At 49.4% G+C, this 19,005-nt stretch overlaps 1 protein-coding gene across 1 annotated transcript in view; it reads right to left on the bottom strand.

Annotated features, from left to right (window-relative positions):
* The window catches only part of P3H2 (prolyl 3-hydroxylase 2), a 340,022-nt gene that overhangs the window by 60,755 nt on the left and 260,262 nt on the right, over nucleotides 1-19,005 (bottom strand). The window contains exon 13 of the mRNA XM_078667931.1: nucleotides 12,535-12,685. Coding sequence (XP_078524057.1) covers nucleotides 12,535-12,685 — 151 coding nt within the window. The remainder of the gene's footprint in view (nucleotides 1-12,534; nucleotides 12,686-19,005) is intronic.

Raw genomic sequence — 19,005 nt, 5'->3', positions numbered from 1 at the left:
AAGGAGTCCGAAACTTCCACCCAGGATGGCGATCCTTGACAACGACAGTGTCCCCCTGCCGGAGGGCTGGTTCTTTGGCATGCCGATGTGCGCTCGCTTTGATGTTGGTGGCCTGTCGCCGGGCCTGTATGGCCTCAGCGTCCCTTTCTCCCGGCACCCACGTGTTGACAGTGGGAATGCCATCCCTTGGAGCTCGCTTGAACAGAACATGAGAGGGAGCACACTTTGTCGTTGAGTGGGGTGTCTGCCGATAGGCTCCAAGGAAGTCGTCCAGGGCGGCCTCCGGGTCTTCGCCGTTATCCACCGCAATCCGCAGCGCTCTGTTTAATGTCCGCATCAGCCTCTCGACTTCCCCGTTGGCTTGAGGCCACAGGGGTGTGATTTTCCGATGTTTGATCCGGAGAGCCTCCAAGTAAGCCTGAAACTCTCTCCCTTGAAAGGGGGGCCCATTATCGGACTTGATTTCTTCAGGGAGCCCCATCGTAGCAAACACTCGGTTTAGGACTTTCTTTACCTGCGGGAACGCAGTGGATGCGATGACTTCCACAACTGGGAATTTGGAAAACGAGTCTACCAGCACTAGCATGTGCCGCCCGTCTGGAAAGCTGCCAAAGTCTATGCTGAGTTGAGCCCACGGGGCCTGGGGCGCTTCTTCCGTGAGCACGGGCGCTGGGGCAGGGTCTCCGCCCGTGATCGTGCATGCGTGGCAGGCCTGTATCATGGCTTCCACCTGGCTGTCCATCGCGGGAAACCACACCTTGCTCCTCAAGCGGGCCTTGGTCTTTGCCATCCCTTGGTGTCCCACGTGAGCCAGGCTCAGGGCTCGTTGCTGGAGACTTTCGGGCATGACGATGAGGTGCCCACGCAGCACCACCCCTTCATCTCCGACGCTAAGTTCACTCCGTATCTGCCACAGCTGCTGCCTAGCATGACGCACCTCCGGCCGGAGGCACGAAGCGCCATCAAGGAAATGGGCCCAACGATTTCCTTCGAGTGCCTCCCTAACTTTCGCCAGGGTCTCGTCCGTCGCGGTGGCGTCGCTAATTTCCTGGAGCGACATGTTTTCGGGGCACGCCGCTAGGGTGACCATGTGCACTATCTCCTCCACTTCATCTCCTTCAGCATCGAGGGCCGGTGGGGGTGTGACATCTGGATGACGCGACAAGTAGTCGGCAGGGTTGTGTGCTCCTGGCCTGAACACCACCTTGAACCGGTAACCCTGCAGCTGGACAGCCCACCTCTCGATGCGTGGGGGAGCAAGCCGGGATGTTCCCGCGAAGAGGGGCAACAGGGGTTTATGGTCTGTGACCACCGTGAAGTCCTGTCCACAGAGATAGAGGTGAAAGTGCTGGCATGCCCATTTGATGGCCAGCGCCTCTCTTTCAATTTGGGCATACCTGGTCTCCGTGTCGGACAGGGCCTTGCTGGCATAGGCGACAGGCTTCCACTCTTCCGGCCCGTACTCCTGCAGCAGCACGGCTCCCAATCCCACTGGGCTGGCATCGACTATCAACTCGGTCCGTCTCCGTGGCTGGAAGTAGGCCATGACGGTGTTGTCAAGCAGACTGGCCTTGACGGCCTGGAACGCCTTGTGTGCAGCAGCAGTCCAGTCCCATTTCTGATCAGCACGGGTGAGGGCACGGAGAGGCTCCGCTAAGTCGGCCAGGTTCGGGATAAACCGGCCACAGTATGTGGCCATGCCCAGAAAACTGCGGACTTCCGTTTGACTTCTGGGCGTGCTGGCCGCTTTGATGGCTTCGGCCTTCTTCGGGTCAACTTTAAGGCCTTCCCTCGTAAAGATATATCCAAAGAAGTCCACTGACTCCTGATAGAAGGCACATTTAGCGCGGTGGAGGGTGAGGCCGCTATCGGCGAGTCTCTGCAGGGTCGCCCTCAAGTTGGCGTGATGCTCCTCTAGGGTCGTTGAGTAAACTAGGATGTCATCACTCAGGTTGATCACCCCTTTTAGTCCGGAGAGCACCTCGCGAATGGCGTTCTGGAAGACCTCGGCGGCCGACGAGACCCCAAAACTGAGCCGAGTGTAGCGACGCAGCCCCACGTGCGTCGAAAACGTGGTGATGTACCTGCTAGCCGGCTCTAGCTCCAGCTGGTGATATCCGGAGTTGAGGTCTAATTTGGAAAACCATTTCGCCCCGTTGAGGTCAGCTATAATATCGTCCATAGTGGGGGTGATGTGTCGTTCGCGCTTGACAGCGGTGTTGGGGAGCCTCATGTCCACGCACAGACGTATGGCTCCCGGCTGCTTCGGCTTGGGGGCAACCACCAGGGGCGAGACCCAGGGTGTCGGGCCCGACACTTTCTCGATCACTCCCAACTCCTCAAGCTTGCGAAGCTCTTCCTCAACTTGGGGCCTAAGGTTAAACGGTACTCGCCGGTGTCTGAGAGCGACAGGTTTCACCGTCGCATCAATGTGTAGCTTAAACTTTTTACCCTTGAGCTTGCCGAGACCTTTGAACAGTTCTGGGAAGTCCTTTAGCATGAAGTCAGCGTGAGCCTGGTGTACTTGGTTGGCGAAAAACACCAGTCCCAGATCCTCTGCTGTGTGGCAGCTCAGGAGGGTGCCTTTCTTGCCCTCAGTGATGTGGAACCTGGTCACAGTCGAATATTCTCCGTTGACTACTGTGGTTTGAATCACTCCACGAAGAGGCATGGGCTCTGTCCCGCCATAGGTGTAGATGCGTGCCGCGGACGGTGCCAGCGTCGGCTTTGGGGACATGCGCTCATACTGGTCCGAGTCCATGACGTTCACGGACGCCCCTGTGTCTATCAGCGCGTTGACACTCGTCCCGTCCACTGAGACGGAACACATTGGAGGCGGTCGCCTTTTCGTGGATGCCCGGCTCACGTAGGAGATGACATACACCTCATCGTCTTCGTCGTCCTCATATCTGGGCCGGCGGTCTTGAGCCTCCGTGTCGGGAGGGGGTCTCTCCTGGTCAAGAGACAGTTGTCGGACCCGTTGGGTCACAGTTCTGGCGCGCGGGCCTGCTGCCCGGAACTTCCCTCCCCGGCAGACAGCAGCGAAGTGATTCATGCGCCCACACTTGAGGCACGTCTTGCCTTTGGCACCACACGTGGCCGTGGAAGGATGGTCCACACCACAGTACCCGCACTGGCTGTCCCTTGGCGGGCCACCTCGCGGCCTTGCTGGCGGGAATCTTCTTTGGATCGCCTCCACCCGCTCTTCCTTGATGGCCGGGGCCCTTGCCCCAGACGGGGCGATCACCGGGGTGCGCAGTGCGACCTCCATCTCTTCCGCCCGGGCATCCGACAACTCGTGCGACCTTGCCAGGATGAGGATCTCGTCTAAGGTGATCCCCGGCTGTCGGAGGATCAGCTTTCTCAGCAACTTAGATTTGCAGCCGACGATGATCTGGTCCCTGATCTCGTCGCGAGGGTTGGTGAAGGGACACGTGCTCGCGAGCCGTCGGAGTCGAGTGTAGTACATGTCGACTGACTCGGAGTCCAGCTGCCATGCGCGCTTGAATTTGAATTTTTCAAAATCATTGTTCAACTGAGGGTCAAAGTGCGCGTTGAGGGCCGCGACTGCGGCGTCATAGTTGTCCTCGGCTCCAGTGTTCGGGAGCGATTCGAATAAGTCATAGATCTCCTGACCCCCATAGAGAATGAGGAGCGACCTCTTCACCGTACCGTCGGTTTCTCTTGTGCCCCTGAAGTACAGATTGAGGCGTCCGACCCATGCTCTCCAGCGGACGGCCGCCGTTGCCGGGTCTGCTGATTCGCTGAATGGCGGTATGGGTGCTACGCCGGCGTGCTGATGCGCATGGGGCGCGGGTGCGTGAGGACCTGCAGGGGCGCCTGCTCCGGCCTGTGCTTGAGCCTGTGGTTGAGCGGCGGGCGCAGCTGGCTGCTGCTGAAGAGCCGGCTGGGGGGGCTGGCCAGCCCCGTCTTGGACCGCTCCTGGAGCGCCGTTGTTCATGGCGAGGCGTCACTCTGGCCTTGCTGGTGCTTTCCGGGATGGCGGCGGCGTGAGGCGCAGGGCAGGGGCGCAGGTCACGCAGCGTTTCGAGGCGCCTTAGGGCGTGACGCGGGAAGAGTCAGCAGTGGCGATGGACAGGACCCCAGGGACCAGCTGTGGCGGCAAGGATAATGATGCACGGCCTTGTGGGAGCCAATGTGAATGGAGATGCCTTGTTGCATGTGCCAATGCTTGTTGCTTTTCAATTTTATTCTGATCGAGATGTTTCCACCAAATGTTCCCATAAATTGACTCACAGGCCGTGAGAACGTCCCATCGCCCCACGAGGGCAGGAGCACAGCAGGAGGGGCCTGGCGTCGTGTCTAGCGCGCGCCTCTGCAAGGGCGCCTCATGCGCGGCAGCTCCGAAGAGCGAGGGCGGGCCCAGGGCGGGTCGTCGCGTGGCGCTCGCCGGGCCTGCAGTCAGCAGGCGCGCCTCCTCCGCGGTGGCAGGCGGAGTGCGGTAGGCAGGGGCCGCGCAAGCGGGGCAGATGAGCACTCACCCGCAGGACCGTCACCCAGCCGCACGTCAGCTTCCGCCGGTCCCGAGTCCCGCCAGCCGAAGGCGCACCCTCACGGGAGACGCGTGGGCGGGTCTCAGGCGCACGGGGCCAGAGCAGCACAGCGGCAGGCACCGCCGCGCGAGGCAGACACACGCGGATTCAGGTACACCGGCCTCGTCGCCAATGTAGAGTGGTGAGGCTGGGCCTACCACGTGTGTATATGCGCACTGAATAATTACACCAACACTTGCTTGCACTCAGCCGGAAAGACCCCGAGCGGTCTTCCGCTTGTTTATTTATACCGAGGGGCGAGCCCGCCCCAAGGTTGCGTGTGCGTGCGTGCGTGCAAAGATACAATGTATGTGAGAGCCCGGATGGCTCTCTACAGAGGGAAAGGGAAAACAAAAAAAATCAATCAAAAATTACAGACAAAGTGTGAGAGATGCCTCTGAGTGGGGATAACGTGAAAGGGAGAAAAGGTGCAGGAGAGTAAGAGAGAGAGAAAGAAAGAAAGAGGGAGAGAAACAGAGAGAGAGCGCAAGAAGAGAGAGAAAAATGTGGGCATGTTCCATTCCCCTCCAGGTGCCTCTTGTACCCTCCTGTTCCAGGTGATGGCGGCAGAAAAGAACAAACAGTGCCTGGGGCTACGAGCAGCAGAGTCATAAAATCTTGAAGTATGTGCAGCCGAAAAAGCGTCCAAGAGTCAGATGGAAGCTTATTAAGGAGCTGTCTTACCGCAATGATCCACCAGATGGCGCCAACACCACACAAAAGACCGGATGGAGACCAAACAATATTATACGTTTTATTTATACAGTTTTATACTGCGTGAACATGTCCCTAGAGCATTATAAAGTTGTACAAGAATAAAGTAAATAGAAATAAAAAGAGGCTGTAAGGAAATTGGTCATCAGAGTGACCTAGGAGGCTTATTTCCAGGCCATGGAGGACATGGCCTGGCAGTTCGGTCTGGTCTGGGCTGTTCCCATGAGGCACAGGGTCAAGACTGATTTGCATATGGCTGGGTCCAAACAGGTATGGCATGGTGAGCAAAAAAGAAACCAATGGATTTAGGCCCAGATCTCTGTACTGGGGTGAATGTATGACATTGTTCATCATTCCGTTAACCCTGGGCGTAGTTCTTGTAGTAGGGCTCCGCGTAGCTTCGCGAAGTGCACTTCGCACTATGCAAGCTACACATAACTACGCGAACTGCGTAGTGCACTGTGCAAAATGCTGTTCGCACTGATTGCACAGTGCCGGATGCTTGTCAGCACTGTGCAATCATTGCAAACCGCATCTTGGACAGTGCAAGTTGTTGTTTTCTGACGCTCGAGTAGATTTGTACTCGAGCTGCAGCTTTCTGAATGCGGACTGGTGGTTTCTCATCGCGAGCGGTCGCGAGCATACGCCACCACTCGCAATGAGAAACTTGACCTCCCCGCGTTGAGAATCTCGCCGGGAGGTTTATTTTCCACGCTCGCTATCGGCAACTTGATGTTGCTGATCGCGAACGAGGAAAAAGTCTCGCTCGCGGTCGCCAACTTGACGTTGAGGGCTGCGAGCAAGCAAAAAATGCCCGCTACGCGTTTTTGCACTGTGCTATGTGCAATTCGCGTACCTATGTAAACTACGCGAGCGTAGCATAGTCCTACGCCCCGTTACACAGGGCAGGTGTGGGTTTGTGATTAGACTGCTGTAGGAAGGTAAATGCGAACAGAGGGAGAGACAAGGCAGACAGGTTCTCTTTGCACGCAAAGTGGCAGGGAGAGAGGGAGAGATAGTCCTCCATTTTTTAAGAACTATGATTCGAAGAGAAGAGACTTTAAAGGAAGCACCGGCCACCAAAGTGGGTCAGGGTGTCCCCAGGATAGGGAGGAGTCCCCATAAGGGGTGCTCTGTGGGTGGTCGAGCCATCCACAGAGTGTCAGCTTGTCCCCAGGATGGGGAGGGGTGGTCCCTTTATGGGGCGCTCTGTGTCTTGAACTAGGCTTGAGCTTCAAGGTCTCCAGAGAGGAATCTCAGAGTTGCTCCCAGAAGGGTGAGGTGAGTTCTGGGTAATGTTGTGAGGCGTGAGTTGCAGTAACCAAGTCTGGTGAGAACAAGTGTTTGCTTCAAAGACTTCAGATCTAATTTTGGGGTAAACTGTCTGATCCCCAGAGTAAACTGAATCGATTTCGAGCTTTCCTGCTTCTATATTAATCTGGAGCTGAACAATGGCAGCTGCTCTTACGTTGCACAGGCAGCATGACAGAAGCACCAGGATTGGCTGGAGCAGACTGGCTCCACGCTCACTGAGGAACTGGGAGCCTGTGCTTGGTTGCCACCCGTTTAAAGTGCGCGTGTCAGGCTGACGTGCACACTCGAAACTTGAGTGAGCACGGCTCCCTGCTGTCAGTCAACAGCAGTGGCCCCGCCCCCAAACACAGCTAGGGCAAGGGAATAATAAAATAGTAATTTATTTCCATTTTATTTTCCACTTTTGCAATGCTGGCAGCGGGGATGGAGGAGGGGGGGGGGGGCGATCCTCTGCCCTAATAGAGGGGCCGCTTCTGAAACTGAAGGTTAAGTCTTGTGTCGAGGGAATCCTCCAATGATTTAGCATCATCAATGACAGGAGGGGGTGGTCTAGATCCAAGTTTGCATATGTAGGTCAGACTTCTTTGGTGAAATTAGCAGACTCTGCTCTCGTGGGGCTGAGCTTGGATATCCATCTGTGAACGGCCTCGCCATTGGTTGTTTCTGTTGTGCCTGTGCAGGGAATCGAGTTGGTTGAAACTGCGGAAAATGCTTTAGTATCTCGTCGTCAATGCACAGAACGGATAAAAAAACACAGAAGACACCATGCGCCTCTTTTTGGGCAACATTCCCCAGGCTTGCTGTGCAGGTATCTCTTTTTATTCCACACCCATTCAATCACTGGCCTCTCCACTGAAGCTATGCACATTCTACAAAGAAGTACCCACTTTATTTTCTAGGGATTAGAAGAATTTTAGTGACAAATAGTCTAGCCTTGTGTTTTATGTGCAATAAAACAAACAAATGCCTTTAATCGACATATGTGACCAGGCTGCAAGCGGCTCTCTCTGTAGTGCATTAACCTTTATAAAAGTAGTCATGTCCGGTACCTCACGCCTATCAGGCCACAAAGAGGGACAGGCGCATGAGGAAATATGGGCATTTCAACGCACGGTGGTACCTTCTAAATGCAAGTTGGTTCGATGAAGACGTAGTTGTATGTCAGACTGAGACAGGTTCTTCCCTAACCCTATCAGCCTTTTGGTAGCATCACCCTGCTATCTCTAAAGGCCAATCCATCTCTACTTGTCGTATGCACCAGGTGGCCTCTCAGATGCTGTCGAACCCTTAAATCCAGGACCTGCACACAGACTCATAAAAGTAGTGTAGTTAACAGCCCCCAGTACGTTGGTGTGGCGGTGTGGGAAGAGGTGTGGCGTAGCGGCCAGGGCGGCTGACTCCGGAACCTGGAGCTCACCGTTTGATCCCCGGTGCCGGCGGCAGATCAGCCCAGCACCATGTGACTCTGGGCAGTAGCTCGCTTAATCTTCCCTACGGCCCCCAGCGCCGTGACACTCTCGGGTAATTGTTTGCGCTTTTCAAATACTGGACATTTACGTTAACCCCTTGGCTGCGGGGTGTTTCCCCCCCCAGCTGTGCAGGGGGAGGGGGCCGCGCGCGGCGCCGCTGTGCTGTTGACGAGCTCGGCTTGTCATGAGGCACAGCGGAGCTGCCCTCGTGACAAGCTGAGCTCGTCACAACCACACCCGTTTTTAGAATGTTCAGTAAAGCGGGGAAATTATCCCCGCGTGCGAACGTTCCAACGGCTGTGACGAGCTCAGCTCATCATGAGGGCAGCTCATCTGTCCCTCATGACGAGCTGAGCTGGTCAACAGCACATAAGGGGTTAAGGAGCACAGGCGTATACATGCTGACATTGGACCCTCAAACTATGGATAGATTTTCAGTCCACCCACATATTGGTGGGACCCATTTTCTCCCCTCCAGAGGGCTATATTTAGGAGACGCACAGAAAGTGCAGCACCTTTTTTTAAGCACTTTCAGTGCACCTCCTAAAGGCATGTTTGCCTCTACGCCCACATCTGTAATATGGCGCACGCGCAGAGGCAAATTGATTCCCTCATTTGTATGGTGACACGCCCCCATGCAATTGAAAGAACACCCTCTTACGATAGCGCTGGCCAAACATGCGCCAGACCTTTCTGTATTACAGAAGAAGACGCACAAGCATCTGCGACCTCTTCTGTAATATCATTGTGCCCTGGGGGCGGGTTTCACAAAGCGGTTCCTTATTTTGCAATTGCATTTAAGGAATCGTAAATTTTGTGATTCCTTATATGCAATGTATGAAGCAAAAAAAATTGCAAAATGTCCTTAAGGAATCGCAAATTACCACCAACTTCTAGTTGGTGGTAAGTTGCGAATTCCTTGAAAAATGCACATTTTTGCATTTTTGAAAGTGCCATGTGACGCACATACATGCCCTTAGGGCATGTATGTGCGCCACATGTGCACCCATGCATATTTCAGGGGTGCAACAGGGTGTCCTTTGGACACCCCTGCACCCTTGAAATTATTCTCAATTTGCGATTAGCAAATTGCGAATCGCAAATTGAGAATACCTTCCCATTTATTCCTATGGCCCTCCTGGCCCATAGAAATGAATGGGAAAGTATTCCTTAATTGCGATTCGCAATTTGCAAATCGCAATTAAGAAATTCCAAGAAATCGCAAAAAAAATGCGATTTTGTACATACATACCTATTTGCGATTCTCAAATAGCGATTTCTTAAAAATCTCTATTTGAGAATCGCAAATCAGGTTGATGATACATATGGCCCAAAGAGTTAAACAGCTGATACAAAGTGAGGAAAACACTCCGACAGGCAGAGGCAGATTCGAAATCATCTTGGGGCAGCCATTTTGTTGGTACTAAACTAGCAAAACGGCTGCCCCAGGTGGTCACCGGTTTATTCTCAGCAGTCCTAACACCAGCGGGCTCTTTTATGGGCGTTTCTTGAGAAAAAGGCAGAATTTTCCCGCTAGAAAACCAACTTCATTTCTCCAAAGGAGGTGTGGGCTGGCGTTTCCAAACACCGCCACTTGGTGGCGCCAAATTATAAGAAACGGATGGAGAATGGCTCTATTGTCAATAAGGAACAATGGCCCACATGCATCAAACAGAATTGCATTCGCAAACGGTGCGAATCGCAAAATTCGGCCGTTTGCGAATGCAATTCTTTGTTTTGGATGCATTAACATTTTTTGTTATTTCGCAATTTAAGAAATCGCAAATTATTTGCGATTTATTAAATTACGATTGCATTTAAGAAATCGCAAATTTGCGATTTCTTAAATGCAGTGCATTATCTGAAAAAGTTTGCGAATTCGCAAATTAGAAGTGTTAAATTAGCATGAAGTCAACCTTCATGCTAATTTAAGAAAAGTTTCAAAAATGCACAAAAGTGCATTTTTGACACTTTAATTTTACACTCACACATGCCCTTGGGCATGTATGTGTGAAAAATGGACTGTAAGTTACATTTCTGGTGTGCAGGGGGGGCCTTTGGACCCCCCCATGCACCCTAGAAATTGCATTCTCATTTTGCGATTCCTGAATTGCGAATCACAAAATGAGAATGCCTTCCCATTGATTCCTATGGGCCTCTAGGCCCATAGGAATCAATGTTAAGGGATTCCTTATTTGCGATTCGCAAAATTGTGAATCGCAAGTAAGGAAAAATAAGAAATCGCAAAAAATATTGCGAATTTTTTATGCAAAGGTATTTCCGATTTCTAAATTGCGATTCCTTAATTTTCGCAATTTAGGAATCGCAAATACCAACAATGATGCATGTGGGTGTAAGTACTCTAACAAAAGGCTTGCACTCTTCGTTTTCACATAGCGCCTATTTGCCAATTGCGTGGCCTCTTCACGCTTTGCGGTGCAGTTAAAGTCTGCGATTGCTCCCACCACGAGGGGGAGCTTTGACAGGCATTTTCATTTGTGCAACTCACCAGTTTCAGTTTGAGTAGTGGAACACAACAAAAGCCTATATTAATAAAAGTAGGATTGCATTATATGCACCTAAAGTCTTAACAACTCCAATGGAGAATACAAATTACTTTTGTATTTCAATAAATATAATTTCACCCATAACTTTTAAAAGAAGTCACACCGACTTCTCCGTTCAGTATCTGGTGCACGTGTTTGGTAAATACTACATTAAGTGGCGTGCATTCCTTGGTCCAGGAAGCTGTCAGGCCAGTTGCAAGGATTTGTGCTCTCAAAGTCCTCTTTCGATGCCTTTCTTGCTCCAATAAGAACAGCACTTTTGGGCATATTGACAAGCCCCTAACGCACCGTAGCATCACTTTTTTTGAAGCTCCGGTGGCGTTGCGCCATTTCCCATATTTACAACGTGGCGCTAAATCACTTAACGTGGCTGAAAACCACCTTGTAAATATGCCCCTTACCACAGCAGTCTGCTGCGGCAAAGGGGCGTGCAATGGGTGTTGCTGTGGACGTTCCACCCTCAACACGCATTGCTTTTTGACGCTGCCCATTTACATTGCTGTGGCAGCGACAAAAACGAAGGTCAGGTAATACCTGGTCTTAGGATGGCGATACGAGGAGAAATGTTTAATTTCTTCTCGTATTTTGCTCTTTCCCTGTGCGCTGCATTCTGCAGCACACATAGAAACAGCAAATCGCCTCTCAAGATTGTTTATGTGCAGGAAGGTGCCCCTTCCTGCACATAAACAATCGACCCTGCAGCGCAGGCCCCCTTGCGACGTAGTGACAGGGCGCCTGCGCTGGTGAAAGGTAGCTTTTTTAGCGCCAGCACTAGGGGAAACGCAGGGTGCACCGTATTTTTGTAAACAGGGCGCATTCCTGCATTTTGAAAATGTCTGAGCGCGACGCTACCAAATTTGGCACCACACCGCGCTCCGACATTTTGTTGTAAACAACGCCCTAAATGTCCTGCTGCTGCTAGAAACAAAGGGATTGACAGGATGATGGAATCATTCTCGGGCACGGACTGTAGCACATGCGGAGCATTTTTCACCCAGCATGCACTCTAGACAGAGACCCGCCTTATGCAAATCAGCCTGGACCCTGCTCCAATAGGAACAGTAGGGCACAAACTGCCCGGCCAGGTCCCCTCCGGAAGGGACCTCATGCCACCCCCAAATTGCCAAATAACGATGGATTAAACCCAGATCTGTGACTGGGAGTGAATGTTTTGCCAGTGTGCAACATTCCGTCCATCATCTTGTGTGTTTTGCTGTTCACCCTATGTGGGAAGGGTGTGCCCAGACGTGGGTCCTGTGCTCACTGCGCCACTGGAGTCAAGCTATCCTGGCTGAAGACGGCTGAAATGCCAGAAACCGGTCCTAGGATGCTTATTTCCGGTCCAGGAAAGACACGGCTTGGCAGTTCGGGCTGGACCGTTCCCATGAGGCACAGGGCCAAGACTGATTTGCATATGGCCATGTCTGAACTGGGGTGGCGTGGTGAGCAAAATAACGATGGATTAAACCCAGATCTGTGACTGGGGGTGAATGTTTTGCCATTGTGCAACATTCCGTCCATCACCTTGTGTGTTTTGAGTCGGAGGGCCTCCAGCCTCCTCCACTGTGGACTACGAATGTGCCCCTGGGCACAGGGTTAGATATTGGCAGTTTAAGACCCAACTGCTGAGATCTCATATAACTAACTAACTACCTCTCAAACCGGTTCTTGCTTTCTTAGCGCCGTGATATCCCCTGGGATTAATGTTGCGCTCTACAAGTACAATAAATAAATAAATATTTGACTCTTTTCAAGTTCCACACGTCTTGTCTTGTCATCTTTTTGTCTCTGCCCAGATGGATGGAGAACACAGTCACTGGGGAAACTCCTTGTATACAGAAAAGCAGTGTGTGGGTCCACCTCTGTGTGATCTGAGACACATGGAGGGAGGAGGAGGGTGTTACACCTGAGCCTTACCGTGAAGTGCTGTCCGGCACACCAGGTGTGTGTAGGAGAAGTACAGCGTGGAGTTCAGCCTGAAGTACGACTCAATTATTTTCCGTGTTTTTTCACTAATGTCGTAAAACAGACGAGCGCTTCGAAGCGGAACGCGGCCTTCGGTACCGAACTGTGGAGTAAAGAACAGGAGTATTTATTAGCAAAGCAGGGACAGTGCACTGTTAATACACACAGTAGTTATTTGTGTACAACCACCATAAACTGAGTAGTCCCATCGTGTCTAGAAAACAGGTGCCATTAGTACCAAACTCAAGGGAGCTCATCGTATAGACCTCAGAAGGATGAACTGCAAATTCGACCCGATGAGGATTCATAAATATCAACCATGTGGTCATCTCAGATATCTGTGTATATTATCAATGCACTAAGCTATCCTATATTGTATTGTATTGTATTGTATTGTAGGTGCATTTATATAGCGCTTACTACGTTTAAGCACTTTTTTGGCGAGTGGAACGCTACTCCAGAACCCATAAGGATTAGTGGTGAATTAGTATAGTGAAATATGAAAGTAATTTGAGTGGTGGGTATTAGTCAGTTATTTGGATTGAGAAGAATCGCGGAGGGATTGAAGAAGGAAAAAAAAATTGCATGCATTTATATAGCGCTTGTTACCCCTAATGGGGTGTTGAAGCACTTTCTAGGCAAGTAGTACGCTACTCCGTAACCCATAAGGATTAGTGGTGAATTATTATAGTGAAATATGAAAGTAACTTGAGTGGTGGATATGTTAGTCAGTTATTTGGATTGAGAAGGATAGCGGAGGGATGGAAGAGAGAAAAAAAGTTTGCATTATATAGTGCTTGTTACCCCTAATGGGGTGTTGAAGCGCTTTCTAGGCGAGTAGCACGCTACTCCGGAATCCATAAGGATTAGTATTGAATATAGAGTTTCAGTTAACACCCCTCCCCTGACCAAATATCCACCACTACAGCCACAAAGCACTTTAAATGCTTTTTTAGGCCCAGAACATTCCATTTATTAACCAATAGCTTCCTATATACCTCAAATGGACGAGTGATGAGATGAAGCCCTCCCCGGAACACCCCCCACCCACACCATAACTAACAAGGCCTGCCTGCAGCACCTAGGGGCAGACACTTACTGCATGTCCAGAAGCTGCTGCAATGTTCAAATCAGGTAAAAGAGAGGGCAGCGGGTGAGAACTTTAAAAAGTCACAAGTTAAGAATCTCTAAAGCCAAGAAAGCAATCTTCTGTGGGGTTTTCACCCTCAAAGTAACTACGCGGCCCTGTTTCCAGCCTGGAGTTTGATTCAAAAGCCACATGAAAATGAGGCCAAATGAACCAAAGTGATTTCCTAGAATTACACTGTTTTTTTGCAAGTGGTGATGTCCCAGCTCTTCCGGGAAGGGTGGAGTGGCCAAGTTTCCATGGTTGCTTTGCAGGACGCTTGGGGTGCACAGACACATCGGAAGATGTTTATTGGGGAGCAGCCAGATTATGAGTAGTAAAGTGCATTTTTGGGGTTTTACTGCATAACCCCTTCCTTTTAATCACCCCTTTTAAATGCTGTCATTCATCTGGACACTGAGCTTATCGAATCTGATTACTGTGTATCCTGCGTTTGAGCTGTGCGCAGTTGCGTAGCGAGGTCAGGTGGTACCCGGTGCAGAAAGTTTCAATACGTATTATGTTGACTTGTTGAGGTTAATTAATTGTCAGACAAAGTTATTAAATTTGTTTTAAATAATATATATTTTTTAAAGTGTTGTGAGAATCCTCGATTTTTTTATTTTAAAACACATATTTTTGCCATTTTGTCACCCCCCTCAGTGATGACACCCAGGGCGGCCCGCACCCACTGCACCCCACTTCCTACGCCGCTGGCTCTGAGCCCTTTCCCACCTCCTGCAGTGCGCCTTGACTGCTCACTCTAGGCACCTTTGAAAAGACTTGTTCAGAAAATGAACACCTCTGTCGTGCAAATGCACTGAAACAGTCTTCAACCCTGAAACTCCAATGGTGAACAATTGCGCCCACCACAGACACTGCACGGCAATCGTCTCCTGCCCCAGGACGATGAGAAAAGGTCTCACGAACTACTTCTGTGTTTTTTTTCTCCCTATTATATCAAAGTATTGGGGCGGGGGTGCTTAGAGATAGAAACAATACTGCCAGTGGGTGTTATAAAAAAAAACATGATAGGACCCCTAATAAAGCAGACAACTCACTGGGGCGGGAGACGCTGCCACTACACTTAAAATACAATCCTGGCTTCACCACTATATCTAAATATGCAGGAAATAAACCTTTAAATTATAAATCTGGGTACAGTGGACAACAGGGCGATCTTTCCCTAGGAAGGTTTTCTTGTAGCCTTTCCTTCCCACTTGTAGTTTAATTTGCTGGTTGGAGACTGTGGAACCAGGAGACGAGGCTTACAATCCCAGCTGTCCACATAACTTAACTGCATGCTCTTGAAATCACTGTTAGAATGCATTCCTCTGCTCCCATTTTCTTGTTCAGAATTGGGATTATTTAGATTCAGTCTCAAAGTTATTAGTAAACGTGTAGAAAATATCAAAAGAGAACGAAAACCTGGACTAGATGCTGCCTCGGGGGAGGGTGGGTACCCAGCGGCCGCTCTCATGTTCGATTCGCTAAAGTAATATAGTGGTAAAGCTATAGCCTTAAGAACAAGCAATGTTGGTTTACAATGTAGGGTCCCTAACTTTACCACATTGTTTGATCTTGGGCAAATCAAGTTCTCCCTGTGCCTCTGTCCCCTGCTCTGACAATATGGGTGCCCCTTGAAGGAGGCTTAATGCTGGGCTCCCCTGAGTGTTCATTCACATTCAGGGCTGTCTTCAAGTTCCTTCTACACTCTTCAGTTCTATTCAGTGCCTGATTTGTGCCAGTGTTTGCCGGTGCTCGGCGCCGGCCCTTCTTTATCAACACTGGCTCATATTTCTGACAGTCCACCACATGGTGGCGCGGTCTGCCTATTTTTCAGAAGAGCACGTCAGCAGATCACCTAACACTTCAATATACACTGCATTTGGGAGCACTGGCTGGGTGGGCACGCTGCAGTGGCCTCCTTGGAAATAACTTGGGCCAAGGCCCTTATTTTTTTTCTCAACAAATTAAGCAGTGGTTACATTAGAGAAGTGTGGCTCACTGGTTAGAAGCGGCAGACCCTGAAGCAGAGGTCGGCCTGGGACCAGGGTTCAATTCCCGACGCGGCAGGGTCTTGGGTCAATGTCCGCGGACTCGACAATTCTCGCTTAGGTGCCTACGCTAACCATGGGTCCCACTCTGCAACTCTGGGCAATAGCTTGCTTAATCTCCACAACGGCCCCAGCAACGCCGGGGATGCCTGGCTTCACCTTGGGGGTGCCCTCTCACAGGGAAAGCCAGGACGGGTTCCCCAGCGGTATACAGCGCCAGGACACCACGTAACGAGGTAACAGTGCGCTTTACAAGTATACTTACATACATACATTAGTCTCTGGAGCACACGACAAGAACAAAGACTAAAACATTGTAAACAAACCAAAAAGAACTTTTGCAGCCTGGGAAATGCGGAGTTTTCCACCAGGCCTTACTTTCCAAAAGGAAACACAGTATTTTGAGGCTGTGGCCGGCTCTCTGCCCCCTACATTATACAGTTATTTGTGCAGAATCTTTCCTCGTCAGAAGCTACCTCCAGCAGTTCCAGATCTTGGGGAGACATTTAACCAGGTTCACCCTCACATTTCGCCAGGCCTTATACCCGAGCGCTTCCCGGGGTTCGTTCGAAATCCTGCCCAGCTCCCAGCTTTACACAAGCTATCTCTTTCTCTGGAGACGAGGGGCTTCGGAGACCCCTGCGTTGGAGACGCCCGCCTCTTAGACTCCCAACTTTGAGACTTCCACCAGAGGCCTGAAACTTAAGATCAAACTGTCCTTGTGTAGAGACAAAGTGTGTATGATGGACCGAAACGTTACATCGAATGACCAGTCTGAGAGAATTGTAATGTAACTGGAGTAATAATGCAGGAGTGGTAAGAAATGTACTCTAAAGGGACCAGACTGATAGGAATGAATTGTAACTGGAGAGTGACAATGTCACAATGTATGTAAGATGTATGAAGACTATTCTAAATAAAAATAGAAATGAATGTTAGTGTGGAGCGGTAATGGACGTGTGATATTGAAATGTGCTCTAAATGGGAGCGACAGACAGAAATGACGTGTAACTGGAGTGACAGTGCATGCATGATGTATGAAACGCACTCTCAAAGGAACAGACCGATACAAACACAGGGCTTTTCTTACTGATATGTTTTGAGTTATACTGTGGCTCTTTTCTCCATCCCAAACAGTACAATATTTGGCATTCTCCTGATCAAAACCCAATGCTTCCCCCGAAAGGACGGTGGCCTAGTTGGGTCACTCACAGAACTGTGCAGCTCCTATCAAATCTATGATCAGAGATAAATGCACAGTGATGATGTAACAGTGGGATGTTTCAACTCACAGAGGGGGTGAGTGTTTTTCAGTGTCTAAGGAAGGCCTGTTTGGTGTCATGTGATCAACAGAAATTACCAATTCTTCTTCCGTGCAGAGTTGAAATCTCAAGAAACCCTTGCGACAAGACACAGATTATAATGCTGGCTGAAGTTTGCGGCAAGAAAAGACGCTTTGAGCAGATTTTGAAAGAGATCTGCCTTGTACATTTCTTTCAACTGGAAATTACAAAACCCTGAGACGCAGGGTCCTAAGAGCGAGATGCTACTTTCATCTTCAACCATGTGTGAAGCTGCAGGGACCGGCTTTGTGGGACAGAAGCCTGGAAGGCATGAAATAGACCGAACATGGAAGGGGATTATTTTCAATGAAATAAAATGTGATAAACAGATCTGTGACAATCTTGAGCTGCAACATTTGAGTCTCAGAACAACGCAATCACTGTTGACGTCACATACCTGAAATTCTAATAGTTAACAATAATAAATTGAGGTGTGACTATTCTGAATTTGATGATTTCCTTGCATAAGAGACATTATGCAAGACATTCTCTATTGAATGTGATGTAGGGTAAAGTAGTGTCTTGAACCAAAGTCACAGCACTCTGCTTCTAAGGACAAGGTTGTAGTCAGTACAAATATATTAAATTGCCTGGTGTCACTAATTGATTTCTCCATTTGGAAGTGTTATGTGTGGGTGATCTTTTCCAAAAGCCACTTAGTATTCCTGGGGTAAAAACAAACAACAAGCCTCAGACTAGGATAGCCACTATACTCACTACTAGAAGGACAGAAACGCGGTGTCGGCCACGGCGAAGACAGAGAACGTAGTACTGGAGCCGGGTGATAAATAGCTTTAACCTGATAGAGCAGAGTTTGGACCAGCCCATCTAGCCCCAAGTCTGGGGGGGCTCTGATCTGATGTACCTCTTCTCCACCCCATTACAATGATTACTGTTCAGTACTCAAAGATAGGACCGAAGAGACTGAACCTAAAAACTTTGAGCAGGTACTACCTGTTCTATTTTACATGTGAAGATTTGGTATTGACTGCAGGACTATTTAAACAACTTCCCATGTGTCCAACTTTGTTCTTTTTTAATAGTGTCAGTAATCATTTACCCCCACAGCAGATACAAGTGGTGTATCTGGCTGGCTGACTTCACAACAGAATTCTGTGTTTCATTAGCTGAGGGTCCTTTGTAGCTCTCGATATTGGAACCAGTGTATTTTTGTATGGAAGGTGAGTTACTTTGCCTCACTGTATTTAGTTTGTTATGAAGTACAGTGGACTTTGGTTGCATAATGTTGTATATTTTGGTTTTACTTCTGCATACTACTGACTTTAATAATATTGATTCCCGTCTGTTCTTGTTCTTTAATTTTGGTATATTTTGTTTTTACTCCTGCATATGAAATATGTTAATAATATCGGTTAATTTCTGTTCTTGATATTTTTGTTAGGTTTGTGTACTCCCCAGACTGTTGATTCTACCCAATTATTTCAAAATGTAAACTACAGTGAATTGGAATTTAGTGTCTCTTTCGTCTCAGGGATTGTTCATACCAATACAAAATACAAATCCTTTTGTTGCTGTGCCTCAGGACGAGAATGAATCCAGACTTTTAAAAGGTAGTGGGTGTCAGCTAACTCACACCCACTAGTTAGTTAGTGCATAACAGAACGTTTTCAGTACTGTTCCCATTCATGCTTAAGTTACATGTTTCATTAAGATTCCCCAGCAGCACTGGCAATCTTTAGACACATTGTTGTTTTATCTGGTTTTGTGCTCCCCTGTCCAGAACACACCAGTCCAAACCTGAACTCTTGCAAGCCTTCATCACCTACAAAAACATACAGGAAAGAAACATGAAAATAAAAGTACATGCAAGCTACATTCCAGAATCCTTACTAATGGTGGTGCATGTGAACAACCACAAAATGTGTTACCTGAGCCC

Source organism: Lissotriton helveticus, chromosome 11 (assembly GCF_964261635.1).
Source record: "Lissotriton helveticus chromosome 11, aLisHel1.1, whole genome shotgun sequence".
NCBI lineage: Eukaryota > Metazoa > Chordata > Amphibia > Caudata > Salamandridae > Lissotriton > Lissotriton helveticus.
This window is presented reverse-complemented; position numbering and strand designations above follow the sequence as displayed.